Here is a 12,285-nt window from a genome sequence, read left to right as displayed (position 1 = left end):
CACACACACACACACACACACACACACACACACACACACACACACACCCCCAACAGCATCCCTAATCCTAGTTATTTTTAAATGTATGCCAATGGTCACAAGGGGAGCAAGGTACTAACCCATTAACTACTGACAAAAGTTATTTGAAGCAATATCTTAATGACTATGGATCAGTAGTGTTCATACAGAAACACCTTGAAAACTACAAGGCACTAGACAATATATTATTTTTTGAAATAACTTTAAAAGATCTCCGCCCAAATTACCTTGATTCTTATCTCTTTCTCAGCAATTTTCTTTTGCTTTTCAGCTTCTTTTCTCTTACGTCTTTCCTCTTCTCTGCGTTTTCTTTTCTCTTCTTCTCTCAAGCGTTTCTTTTCTAATTCCCTCCTCCTTCGTTCTTCCCTTTTTTCTTCTCGAATTCTCTGAAGACGTGGAAAATTGTTTATATAAATGGTACAAATAAAAGTAAGCAGAAACAGAAAGGTTGCTCATCAGATAAAAGCAAAACCTACCTGCTTTTCTAATTTTCTATTTTTAATATATTCCAAAAGAGGTGTTGTTCTTCTAGCTAAAACACAAAAAATTGTGATGTAGTATGTAACTCCTAAAAGAAGTAGTCTTTTAGAAAAAAACTTGCATTTGCTTTAATATTTAAATGAAATAAGCATTAAACAGTGCTATTCATTTTATCTCAAGAGTGAACATATTCTGAATGTTGGTTAGCATTCACTACTAGGTCAAGCAATTATGGTAATTATCAGTGATAATTATAGAGATAGCAGAGATAGTCTATTAGTGTTTTAACATACCAGTAAAATAAAGTAAAATGCAATTGACTTCTCAATCGTTCTACACATGCATCACCTGTGTGTCCAACTTGGACATTGGTGCTTATTAATAATATTCTTTTTAAGGACACAATTAGGCAATAATATATTTATTTGTTCTTTATACGTATTATTTTCCCCCCCGGGATCTTCCTTTTCTGCTCTCCAAACAGCATGAATAATTCCACATCTATTACATATATGTGTGTGTGTGTATATATATATATATATATATATATATATATATCCTTTTAATTCCTTGCATTGTATGTTCTAATAAATCAGCCTCAGACTTTTTAAAACCACATAAAAAAATACACACCTTGGAATATTTCTTCCAACCTTGAAGAATATTTTTAATGACTGCAAGTAACAGTAGTGTCTCACAAAGTACCAAACATTATGGAATGAATGTCCCAGGAAACATGTCAAGCCCTCACCCTAGAGGTAGAGTTTGATTTGGTTTAGGTGAAGGTCGGGGAATACAAATCCATAGCAGAGTAGGACCACAGACATTTGTTTCAAGTCAGAGTAGATGACTCATTCTTGTTCTGCAGAATCAAATTCTTGACATGTGAAAAGATATGGAAGATTGTTTAGATCCATTCTATAGCAGGTCTGGGTAGCCTCAGGGATCTCCAATTGGAAAAATATCTCTGAAGCAATCTAACTTAGGCAATTCCCAGGTATTCCTAGGATCCAAATTGATCCAGGTCAAAATGAGCCAACCAAAGCAACTCTGGCATATAAATCTCCTAGTTATTCTCCCCTCGGCCTTTTGGGGAATAAAAGCCAGAATTTATAGAGCACTTTAAGAATTGCAACAACAATCCTGTGAGGTAGATGCTGTTATTAGAGCCATTTTACAGATGAGGAAATTGAGGCAAAGAGAAGTTAAGTGACTTGCTCAAGGTCACAAAGTTATTAAGTGTCTGAGACAGGATTCAAACTAAAGTCTTCCTGACCCCAAATTCAGCAACTCTATGCACTATATCACCTAGTTAAGCAGGAGAATCATTATTAGAAAAGTGGTACTCTTTTATTATGTGCATATTAAATGAAATCTTAACTGGGGTATTGGTGCTCCCTGAAATTTCATGCATGACATAATGGGCTACAGAGGTCCACAAACCCATGAAAGAACCCCACTGTTTTGGGCTGTAGGCTGAGGTATGCATTAGGTTGACTAAGGTCACCCAAGCATGCCAGTTAGTCAGTACACAACTAGCTGAATGGACCTTATTTAGAAAGAAGTGACAGGGCCTGTTGGGAGACACAAGACTGAGCAACGTCTTTTCAGGATTTGGTTTATGAGGCTAAAATGACCAAGACTTTCAACCCATATGGCTTTGTTTTGTGACTTATGTGCCAATTCTCAATATGTAGCCCATCAATCTTTTTTTTTTCTATTACAGTGCACACATAAATGTTGTGAGATTATGATATTTGTTGCCCAAGGGAAGGAGATGGACACTTAATTGCTACATGATATGATTATAGTGACATTATCATTTAATACTCATTTTCCACACTTGGTCATAAAAATTCCTTAAGAAAAAGGAACAATCTGTAATAAGATTAAATCCCATTTTAAATATGTAGAAAAAAGATTAACAGAAAGGGAGAATAGTCCAATTCCATTAGGGATATACTATCATTAAAGTCAATGGATTTCTGAGTGTGCACCTGGGTATAGATAATGGATTTAAAAGGAAAAGTTAGCACTGGAGTAGAAAAAGAAGCAAGAATTAAAGTTTATGATCTTTTACCTGACCCACCCCACTTAAAGCAGTATTTTAAGAACAGGCAGGAAGAAATGAAAAGTAAAAGGTCTTTACAAATAACTTTTGTTTCCTTTCCTTTTAGAATTTTTCAAACATACAGAAGGGCAGACAAGCCAATTAAAAGGGTACTATACATGATAGTGACTCAAGTTACTATATATTTCAAAGCCTCCAAATTTATTATTTGGGCTAATCTTCTTACTTACATTTAAAGATAGATAGTTCTATTTCAATTGCATCTTCATCAAAGAAGCCTAAAATATTCTATTTTCAGAATTAACTCAAATAATCCCCTCTCTGTTCACTTCTCTTGATACTTTATTCTAACATGGGAGATTATCCAAATATTTTCATTAACAGTGACAAAGTTAATTAGTATCATAATTAACTGATATCTAGATTTCCTAATATTTCCCAATTCCTTAAGCCAATTCTGCCGAGTTCCTGAAAAAGGTCAAAACAGAACAAAAGACCACAGAGAGGCAAAAGGGAGTAATTCTCAAATGAATGGAAGATAAGAATTTATATTTAGGACTTTCTTTACTTTCAAATTTCAAGATTGGGGATAATTTTACCCGTCATACAGAAAAATTACTGAAATAGAAAAAATATGAATTTTAAATGTAAGATTTCTTATGTTTCTTAGATGATGCCAAAGTCTTTTGGTCACTTCTCCATAAATTAAACGATGCTAAACATTTACATTTTCCCCCCGTTTTTCCAAACAGAAAACTTTTAAACAAATTATCATTAGGTTCTAAAGATATTTTGTTTCAATTTCATGATCATCGTCAATAGTAATAACCACCACCACCACCAGCATTTACACAGCACTTAACAAGATTTACAAATTACTTTGCATATATTAACTCATTTGATCCTCATAACAAGCATAGTGCCAATCACATAAGGACCTCTGAATCTCAACCAATCACTCAGTTTTACTATATGGGATAAGAAACTTTTCTTCTGAGGTTCTACTTTTTGCTGGGCCCTTCTGTTTGCCATTTATTTAATTATTCTTCACCCTGGGATGGACTGGTAGCAAGTTCATATTGGATCAACATAATGCTGAGTATGTGGCAAGCAGATCAAGAAAAACTTTTATTAATTAAACTGAAAGAGGCTTGTATGGAACAATAAAGAATAATGTAAGAGTACACTGAAACTAAATTCATTTCCAGTACCAAGAGGAAGATCCAAATGCTATTTCTTAGTCACCCTTGTTTTAATGGAAAAGAGACAAATATCATTAGTGTTAGGTTTAAAGCTATTAACATACAACATTAATAAGAAATAGTAACCAATTAAATTGTTACTTGAAGATCTTTAGAAACAAGAGAACTATATATGCATGCTTAAATGGCAAGTCTGAAAATTAATTGCAAGCATATTGTTCCTGGATTTGAAGCGCACATGACTCTAAGTCAGGGGTTTTTAACCTGGGGTCCAGGGATCTCCCATTGGGTCTTTGGAAAGATTTCAGAAGTTATGTGAACCTGGATAGGAAAACAATTACATCTTTATTTCCATTAACCTCTTATTGAAATTTAGCATTTCCTTCAACTATTTCAAAAATATTCTGAGAAAAGATTCACAGGTTTCACTAGACTGCCAAAGGAGTCCGAGGCTCAAAAAAAGGTTAAGAATCCTTATTTCAAGTAAACTTCCCCCCACCAACTTTCTAATAAAGGATAAATAACTTGATCTTTACAGCTTGTACTTATTTTCTAAAAGAGGATGCTACTAAGAGTTATATATTCCCCAACACTGTCAGTTTTCCACAGGAAAGGCAAAAGCATATTGTCAAATCAGAATTGTTAGTTTACTAGGTTTGACCAATGCATCTCTTTTGAAAGAATGCAAAATAACAACGGTGAGTTAAAAACTTCTTGTTTCAGTGAGAGGCTACTGTGATTATTCTCTTTTCAAAGAGCACTGATTTATACATCATAAACATTATATTTCTTTCCTTGCATGAAAAAAAAAACTACCCAGGAATAGGAAGTTCAAAAGGCCTAAACAAATGTTCATTTGGAACTATTCATGACTTTTTCTACCATTTGTCAGTTAGCTGAAAATTCCTGTATTTTCCACACTGTAAGATTTTTTAAGCTGACAGCCTTTCACAGTCAGAGGGAGTATGCTTAATTGCTTCTAATTGAACAGTATATTTTTATTTCTCCATAAAAAAGAAAACTGAATATGCACCTAAAAATCTGTATAAAAGGGAGAAGGGGAAGGAAAAAAAGCACGCAAAACAGACCAATGAGTTCCCGTGTCTTTGCCTCAATCTCTCCCAAAAGAGTTTCAGGATTGGCACTTATTTTCTCCTCCTCAACACAATAGGTTTCGAGAAACTTCCTATATTCGGGATCTGTAAATAAGAATGAAAAATTATTTCTCAGAAATTTGGAAGATGCTAGCAGATAAACTGAGTCTATTTTTATTTGAGTATTCTTTAAAACAGATTACCTTCTTCAATGCTCCCCGCTTTGGCATCTTTTTTCTTTAATTTCTTTTTGGAAATCTTTTGGAATGGAGCAAATTCTACTACAGCAGGATATTCCAGACCTTAGGGAGCAAATGCCACAATATTCTTTACATTATATCACATGTCTTTTTAAAAACACGGAATTTTATTTGTGAGGAAAATTAACCACCTACTTGAAGGATAGGAATTAAGAAAAAAGGGAAAATTGTATGGCAATGACAAATTATTATTACTCCTTAAAATGGTTTCTGGGCTACTCATACATCACTTTAGGGAAAACTGGGACACATGAATACACATGAAATGGCCTGAGAGCAAGCAAAGAGACAGAAAATCTATAAAAAGCAGACCCAAGAATTCACTAAGTATAACATGCTGGTATTATTTTTTATATAGGGTCAAACAGCTCTATATGCTTCAACTGCCCCAAGGGTTCTCACTATACTACAGCAGAGCAGGCTGTCATGATAACCCTTAATCACATACAAAAAATTAAATTATTTCCAGTCTATTCTGCTTACAAAAGAAGGAAAATATGTAATACATTTTAAGATTTATATAAAAAATGTTTATAATTTGTGTTTTTTAATGTTAAAGGAATTACATTTCAATTATCTGGAAAACTCACTTATGAGAAATGCCACATTCTTGAATAATGCCAGATAAAAGTGCCAGATAAATAAATAAATGCCAGGTACTACCACGCTATAAAAACTTGATGGCATGGTTCTATTGTCACATAATCACAAGGACATTAATTTATCTAAATTACTGTCCAACATTCTGGATGGAATTAAATTAGTAATTACACAAAACCTTTTATAGTAGTATTCTTTAAAAATAGCTCTCTTCTAAGATGTTAGAATTACCCATATTAAATATTTATAAATCAAAATTATTTCAGCAAAACATTTATAAGCTCAAAGTTTGTAATAAATCAAAAAATGTCAGTGATCTGACCTTTACTATCAATGAAGACATAGCCATCAAAACGGTCTCTAAAAAGAAGGATGTCATCAGGATTTCGAAAATTAATATATGCTCTTGAGTAAAGATGAGGATAAAGACTGAAAGAAGAGATAATAATAAAATGAATTAGAGTATAATATTCAAAAAATAAGGAAAAAGATTCAAGGCAATAATTATCTTGACCACTTCCTAATTCAGATCTCTTCAATAAAACTAATAAATAGAATTTTCATGTGAAAGATCTCTCTGAAGAAAAAGGATTAACTTTTGTATATTATTAGAAAATAACTTAAATACTAAACATTACAATTATATGCTAACAAAATTATATAAATCTAACATACAACCTCAAATTGAGGAAGTAAAAAAAGCAATATTCTTATTTTTCTCATGAACTCTTAGAAACATTTTTATTCATTTCATCTAACAAATCCCTACTCACACTGATAAGACTAAGAATAGTAAACCTAATTATGAATTTAAAATTTGGTATAAGTGCCAATCTACCAAATACAAGAATTATCATGTTTTATGGTACAGCATGATAAAAGAAAAGTCTGGTTTTGACTCTAGCTGTGTCATGATTTGACTCAATGTGTCATGATTTTAGATTTTGGGTCACAAAATACAGCCATCCAATTATTAAGAAATCCTGATGTTAATTTAGGAGAAGGTAAAGGAAAATGGGTAGTCACAAAATCACAGTCCTTTAGTGTCCATATTTTTAATAGTAAGAACACTAAAGAGGCGGAGGGGGGGAACCTCTTTATACAAGTCAATATTTTGGCCAAACTTCAAACGATAACCTCTCCTTTCAAGGTAAAAAAGGAGTGATATCCTTAGGCAATACACAAGCCACAGGTGAGACATTTCTTATATTGTCAAAGGACTGTTTTGGAACCTATTTTCCTAGTGAGAGACAGATCAGGTTGGAGACATTAATGTATAATGCATAAATGTAATACTTTATTACAAATACTAACAGCAAAACACTTTGCTAGGTGGTAGAGAGAAAAGTAGACAGTAAGTTGGAAACAAACAAAATATTATTCTACACTTAAAAATTAATTCCATATTAAATTTTCATCTGCAGTAACATGGGCAGTTCTAAACATTGCCATATCTCAAAAAAAAAAAAAACAAAAAAAAAAACAAGAAAATATCCAAAGTGTACAACTAAAATGATTGAGGATCACAAAGATATGGAAGATACATTAGAAAATGCTTAAGGAATCAGAGATCTTCCGACTGTAAAGATTGCAGCTATTCACAAATGGCAAACCCAGATTTGTTCAACAAAATCCAGGATATTAAAATATGAGCAAGGTAAGATAAATAGAAAACCCACTTTACTTTACACAATGGGCAATCAATTTATAAAACTTGATACTTGAGAAAAAGTAAAGATCAAAAATACCCAAAAAGAGTTAAGATAAATGAATGTATGAAAAAAACAAATTCCTAAGGGAATCTAGGATATTTAGAGTAAACCCCTGGCCTCTGCTTATGATCCACAGGAGAATAATCACACCCTTCCCTCAAGATTTTCCTTGATGCTTCTGTCAGAAGAGAACTGTGAGTTCAGTTATGTTCTTACATAGACTGGAATTTACTGATTGCTTTTTTAGGTTTGGCCATTCAAGATGATTCAAAATCCCACTGCTGTTTCTCTTGTTACAAAGGTAGAAAATGGTGTGAAGGTCATCTAATCAGCTGCGATGGCTCCAACCGAGAATCAGCGTACAATGTGTATCATGTTGCTTCTGGAGAGTCACTAGAAAAGAAGTCTGTACGGATTTGCTACTTTAAAGTTTCTTTCTTAAATTTAAAAATTAAAATGTCAATTTGTAAAGCTTTCTGAGGAACAGTCACATGAAAATGTTCATAAAATAAAAAGTTCACCTAAAATGTTAAAAAATTAGATGGCCAAGGATACAATTCTAATCTTTTTGTTCCAAAATAAAGTTAAGAGATAAATATTCTATAATCTGCCTTCAGAGAAAATTTAATATCTACTAAGTCATGGTTTAGAGGGAACTCACAACACTAAAAGGAAAAAAAGTAATTTTAGCAGTATTCCACCTTTGTTTTTAGTCACCAGAGGTTCAACCATTGGAGAAGAATTCATTCCCATATCTTCCAGGACAACTGAAACAAATCACTATCTAGTGATATATGACATTGTGAACAGTTATGAAAGGGATTACAGGAAGGGGTAGAAATTCTTATTATCTATGTAACTGTTCATCACTAGACAATACTTCTTGGCTTCTTTGTGTCGAAAAATAGATCCTCCTCACCTGGGATCAGCTGTACAAAATTCAAAGTAATCATGAGCAGGAAGTGGATGTAACTGTTCCTCTAGTTGCTCCTTGGTTAGACTGGGAGGAAGTCGACGAATAACTACCTGAAAAATACAGGGAAAAAAGATATTAAACTTACTACTTTTCTTAAGTGCCAACTACATTCTAATGCCCGTATAAAATGTACTCAAACTCAGCTCCTGTCCAGATTATGAGTTAATCAAAGCTACAAACTTTAGGAAAGGTTGAAGACTATATTAGGAGATAAAAGGCAGAGAGGCCTTTAGTTTCCAAAATTTGTTGATGTTGCTTCAATAAACATTTCATTGTGTTTAGTGAGGTTCAGATGTCTTCTCAAGAAATGAATTCTACCTATAACCTTTTCATTATTACGGAAAAGATTAAAGAAGGTCCCATGACAGATTAGAGTGCATAAATACCCGAAGGATCTGTGCCTAAGTATATGACACAGCAGGTTAGAGTTTAAATGACTTGCCCAGGGTACCTAACTCCTAAGTATTAGATGTGGGATTTCAGACTTCAGGCTCAGCACCCTATCCGCCATTCCGCATTGCCTCTGCTATAGATATAGGTATCTTTTTTATGCTTAATAGGTACAGACTGGATATGACTACAAACATTTCCACAAAAATCATTGAATCAAAAAGTATTAAGTCTTAATTCTCAATAGTACCCTTAGTCATTTAGGTTTTCTATTTGTTTGGAAAGATATATAAAATGTATATCTACATTAATATATTATAACATATATTATTATAATATATAAAATTCCATTCAACTCAAGACCTTTACAGGGTCAAAGCACCATAGATTTAGAACTATATGTAATCTCTGAGGTCATCTAGTTCAACCTCCTCATTTTAATGATAAAGGAGCTTTGGCCCAGAGAGTTAGGTAACCTGTCCAAGGTCCTTTAATGCCTTAATCTTTGAATCAATTAGAGATTATTTTGAAAAGTGTTTTTTCCCCAAAAAATACTCTATGTTTGTTATTTGAACAAAAGTGTCATTCTCTGTACTCTAAAAGCATTTTATTTGCATTACATTATGTGAAAATGCTAGGTGACTAGAGTAAGAAGACATTCTAGTAAAAAGCATATTTGTTGATAACTAGATTTAGGCAAAGCATTTTGACATGCTACCTTTGGGTAAGATGAACATATAGACTAGTCAGTATGATTCTAGGCTGCATGAAGAGAAGGAAAGAGATCAGACCACCAAGGAAAGAACACAGTGTCCAATGTGGGGTATTTTAAGGAGAACACTGACAATTTGCAGTGTGTATAAGAGAGTGATCAAGATGGTAAGGGAAAGAGAAAGAATGAAATAGGAGGTTCAGTGGAAGCAACCAGAGCCATTTAGCCAGGAGAACAGATGACTTAGAAGATATATGATAGTTTAGTCTTCAAGTGTTTGAAGAGTTGTTTTGTGGAAGAGGGATTAGATTTGTTCTGTTTGAGGCCAGAGGGCAGAACTAGAGGCAATAGAAGTTGAAGTGAAGTAGATTTAGGCTCAAAGATGCTTCTTAACAATTATAGTCATTTAAAAACAGGATGGTCTACCTTGGGAGGTAGTAGAGAACTTCAAGCTCTTAATGGATAAGGACTTGTCCAGGATATTGTGGAAGAGACTCCTATTTTGGTATAAGGTGGACTAGATCACCACATCCCCTATAATTCTTCCCAATCTAAGTCCTTTTAAACTCTGAAATACTGTGCTTTCTTTTTTTGTTTTACTAGCCAGACTACATTGTAAATTTTCTTACATATAAAGTAATTATTTTGGTTCTCTGTGGTATATGTTCCTCAGTTCTCACAGCATCATTAATATTTTTAAAAAATTTTCAGTTGCATGAATTGACCATTTTTCAAGTATAGTTTTCTTCACAACTGTGGGTCTGTTTGCTTTACTAATGTTCATCATATCAGTTTAAAACATATTCTCAGCTCATGCTGTTATTTGCCACTCTGCTTCCTTTATCAACATTCAGATTACATTATAATTTCTTTCAGAACTTTTTATTTTTAGAGTATAAATTCTCCGCCAGCCTTCCAAGATCCAATTTAACAATCAGAGCTTAGCTCCTTTCACTGGAGATGGGAATTATCTGCATTTGGTAGCCTGAAATTTGTAACAGTGGGAGCTTCTTATTCAATCAATCAAGAAACATTTATTATTGAGCTATTCTTATGTGCAAACTACATGCTAGATGCTGGTGATACAAAGACAAAAAAGAAACAAGAGTTGCCTTCAAGGAGCTTACATTCTACTGGAGGAGTAATTACTACAGGTATGATGTCAGCTTAGAACTGAGATACATAGGATATAGAACAATTCTGCCTCCTAGAGGGCAACGACTGTATCTTTTCTTTTCTGTCTTTGTGTCCCCAGACCCTAACACAGTTAATTAAATTGTCTGCTGAATGAGGGTGGGAAGAAGTGGTCACCACCCACAGATTTTTACAATGCTGCAGCAATGGATAACAATATTCGATTTTCATTTTAAAGCCAAATTATAAGTAAAAAAAAATGTATTAAGTGACTTCCACCTTGCCCTAAGGGAGGAAAAAAAAAAATCACGCAGAACAGTAGACAAGGAATTAAATGCCTAGGGTTCCCATCTTCTCGGTCCCTCCCTTTTCTGGGGGCTATTTTCTTCTTACTCGTATGAGATCTCTCAGCTGGTTTAAAGAACAAAAAGATATCATTAACTGTGGGCCTTTCTAAAGACCGCCCTCTCCACCCCCTATCGCCCCCCTACTGCCACCCTTCTCTTCCTTTCAGCTTCCTCTCGCTGCGGCTGCGGCTGCCCGGCTGCGCCCCCCGCCCCTCCCCCACAGCCGCCGGCGTCCAGGGCTCCGGGGCGCTCTCCCCGGTCCTGAAAGCTCGCCCGCCCTCCCTGCCTCCTTCCCCTTTCCTCCCGGGCCGCGAGCCCTCGCACCGCCTCCGCGCACTCCCTTCCCCCCGCGAGACCCTTCCCCGCCGACCCCGGGCCGCGCGCCCCTCCCTTCCCCTCCCCCTCTCGGCACCCCCCCCACCTTGCTCAGGACCGTTTTCTTCTCCTCCCGAGGCTTGCTGCCGCCTCCTCCGCCACTGCCGCCTCCGCTGCTGCTTCCGCCTCCCCCGCAGCCCGAGGCCGCGACGGCGGTCGGAGGTGTCTCCACTTCGCGCCGAGGCGACTCGCGGCGGAATTGGATCTCCATCGCTGTCCCTCCGCGGGAAGATGCCGGTGGCGGTGGCAGGGGTGGAGGTGGAGGCGGTGGTGGCGGCGGCAATGGCGGCTTCTCCTTGCCGCCCGATCCCCGCCCGGCCCCGCCGACGCCAGAGCCCCCGGCCCCGCTGGCTGCCTCCTTCTCGGACCGCATCACGCACCCGCCGCTGCCTCAGGCTCTTTCTCCCGCCCGTTCGGGGAGTGTCCGGAAACCTCGCGAGATCTCCGCCTACGCTCTCGCGCTACCCCTCCCCCGCCTCCGGCCCTGCCTGCTAGTCGTGCTTCATCCAGCTGTGCCTAGTAAAGAAGGGAAGGATGGGTCAGGGCAGTCGGGCGACGAGGAGCAGGTCAGAAAGGGGAGGCATGGGGATAGACAGAGACTTGACAAGAAAAGATGGCTAGGAGGTTTCAGGGAATGGAGACCATGAGACCATGGAAGTGCCGCTGTCCCTCGAGAAAATTAAAGGGGGTGGGGCGGGGTAGGGCGGGGCCGGCACCGGGAGGAGGGATGGTGCGCCTGCGCATAGGACCAGGGAGGCACGTTCCCGCTTTATCTGCATTGCTGTCTCCCAAGTCGTGGGCGGACAGCCAGGCGACCTTCTTGGAGCTTAGGCTGTTCCCACACCCGAGTACTAGGAGCTCCAGCTTCGCCCTAGAAAATATTTAAACCACTG

The 12,285-nt window shown here is 36.8% G+C and overlaps 1 protein-coding gene across 1 annotated transcript in view; it reads right to left on the bottom strand.

Annotated features, from left to right (window-relative positions):
- The window catches only part of LOC114046279 (regulator of nonsense transcripts 3A-like), a 20,978-nt gene extending 8,914 nt beyond the window's left edge, over positions 1-12,064 (bottom strand). Inside the window, exons 1-7 of the mRNA XM_027866570.1 lie at positions 11,439-12,064; positions 8,378-8,484; positions 6,069-6,175; positions 5,090-5,188; positions 4,881-4,991; positions 516-571; positions 267-425 (exon numbers count right to left, since the gene is read on the bottom strand). Of these exons, the coding sequence (XP_027722371.1) occupies positions 267-425; positions 516-571; positions 4,881-4,991; positions 5,090-5,188; positions 6,069-6,175; positions 8,378-8,484; positions 11,439-11,765 (966 nt within the window). The 5' untranslated portion in view covers positions 11,766-12,064. The remainder of the gene's footprint in view (positions 1-266; positions 426-515; positions 572-4,880; positions 4,992-5,089; positions 5,189-6,068; positions 6,176-8,377; positions 8,485-11,438) is intronic.
- Positions 12,065-12,285: the final 221 nt, after the last annotated feature.

This window comes from Vombatus ursinus, unplaced genomic scaffold (assembly GCF_900497805.2).
Source record: "Vombatus ursinus unplaced genomic scaffold, bare-nosed wombat genome assembly UNPS02014781.1, whole genome shotgun sequence".
Taxonomy (NCBI): Eukaryota; Metazoa; Chordata; class Mammalia; order Diprotodontia; family Vombatidae; genus Vombatus; species Vombatus ursinus.
This window is presented reverse-complemented; position numbering and strand designations above follow the sequence as displayed.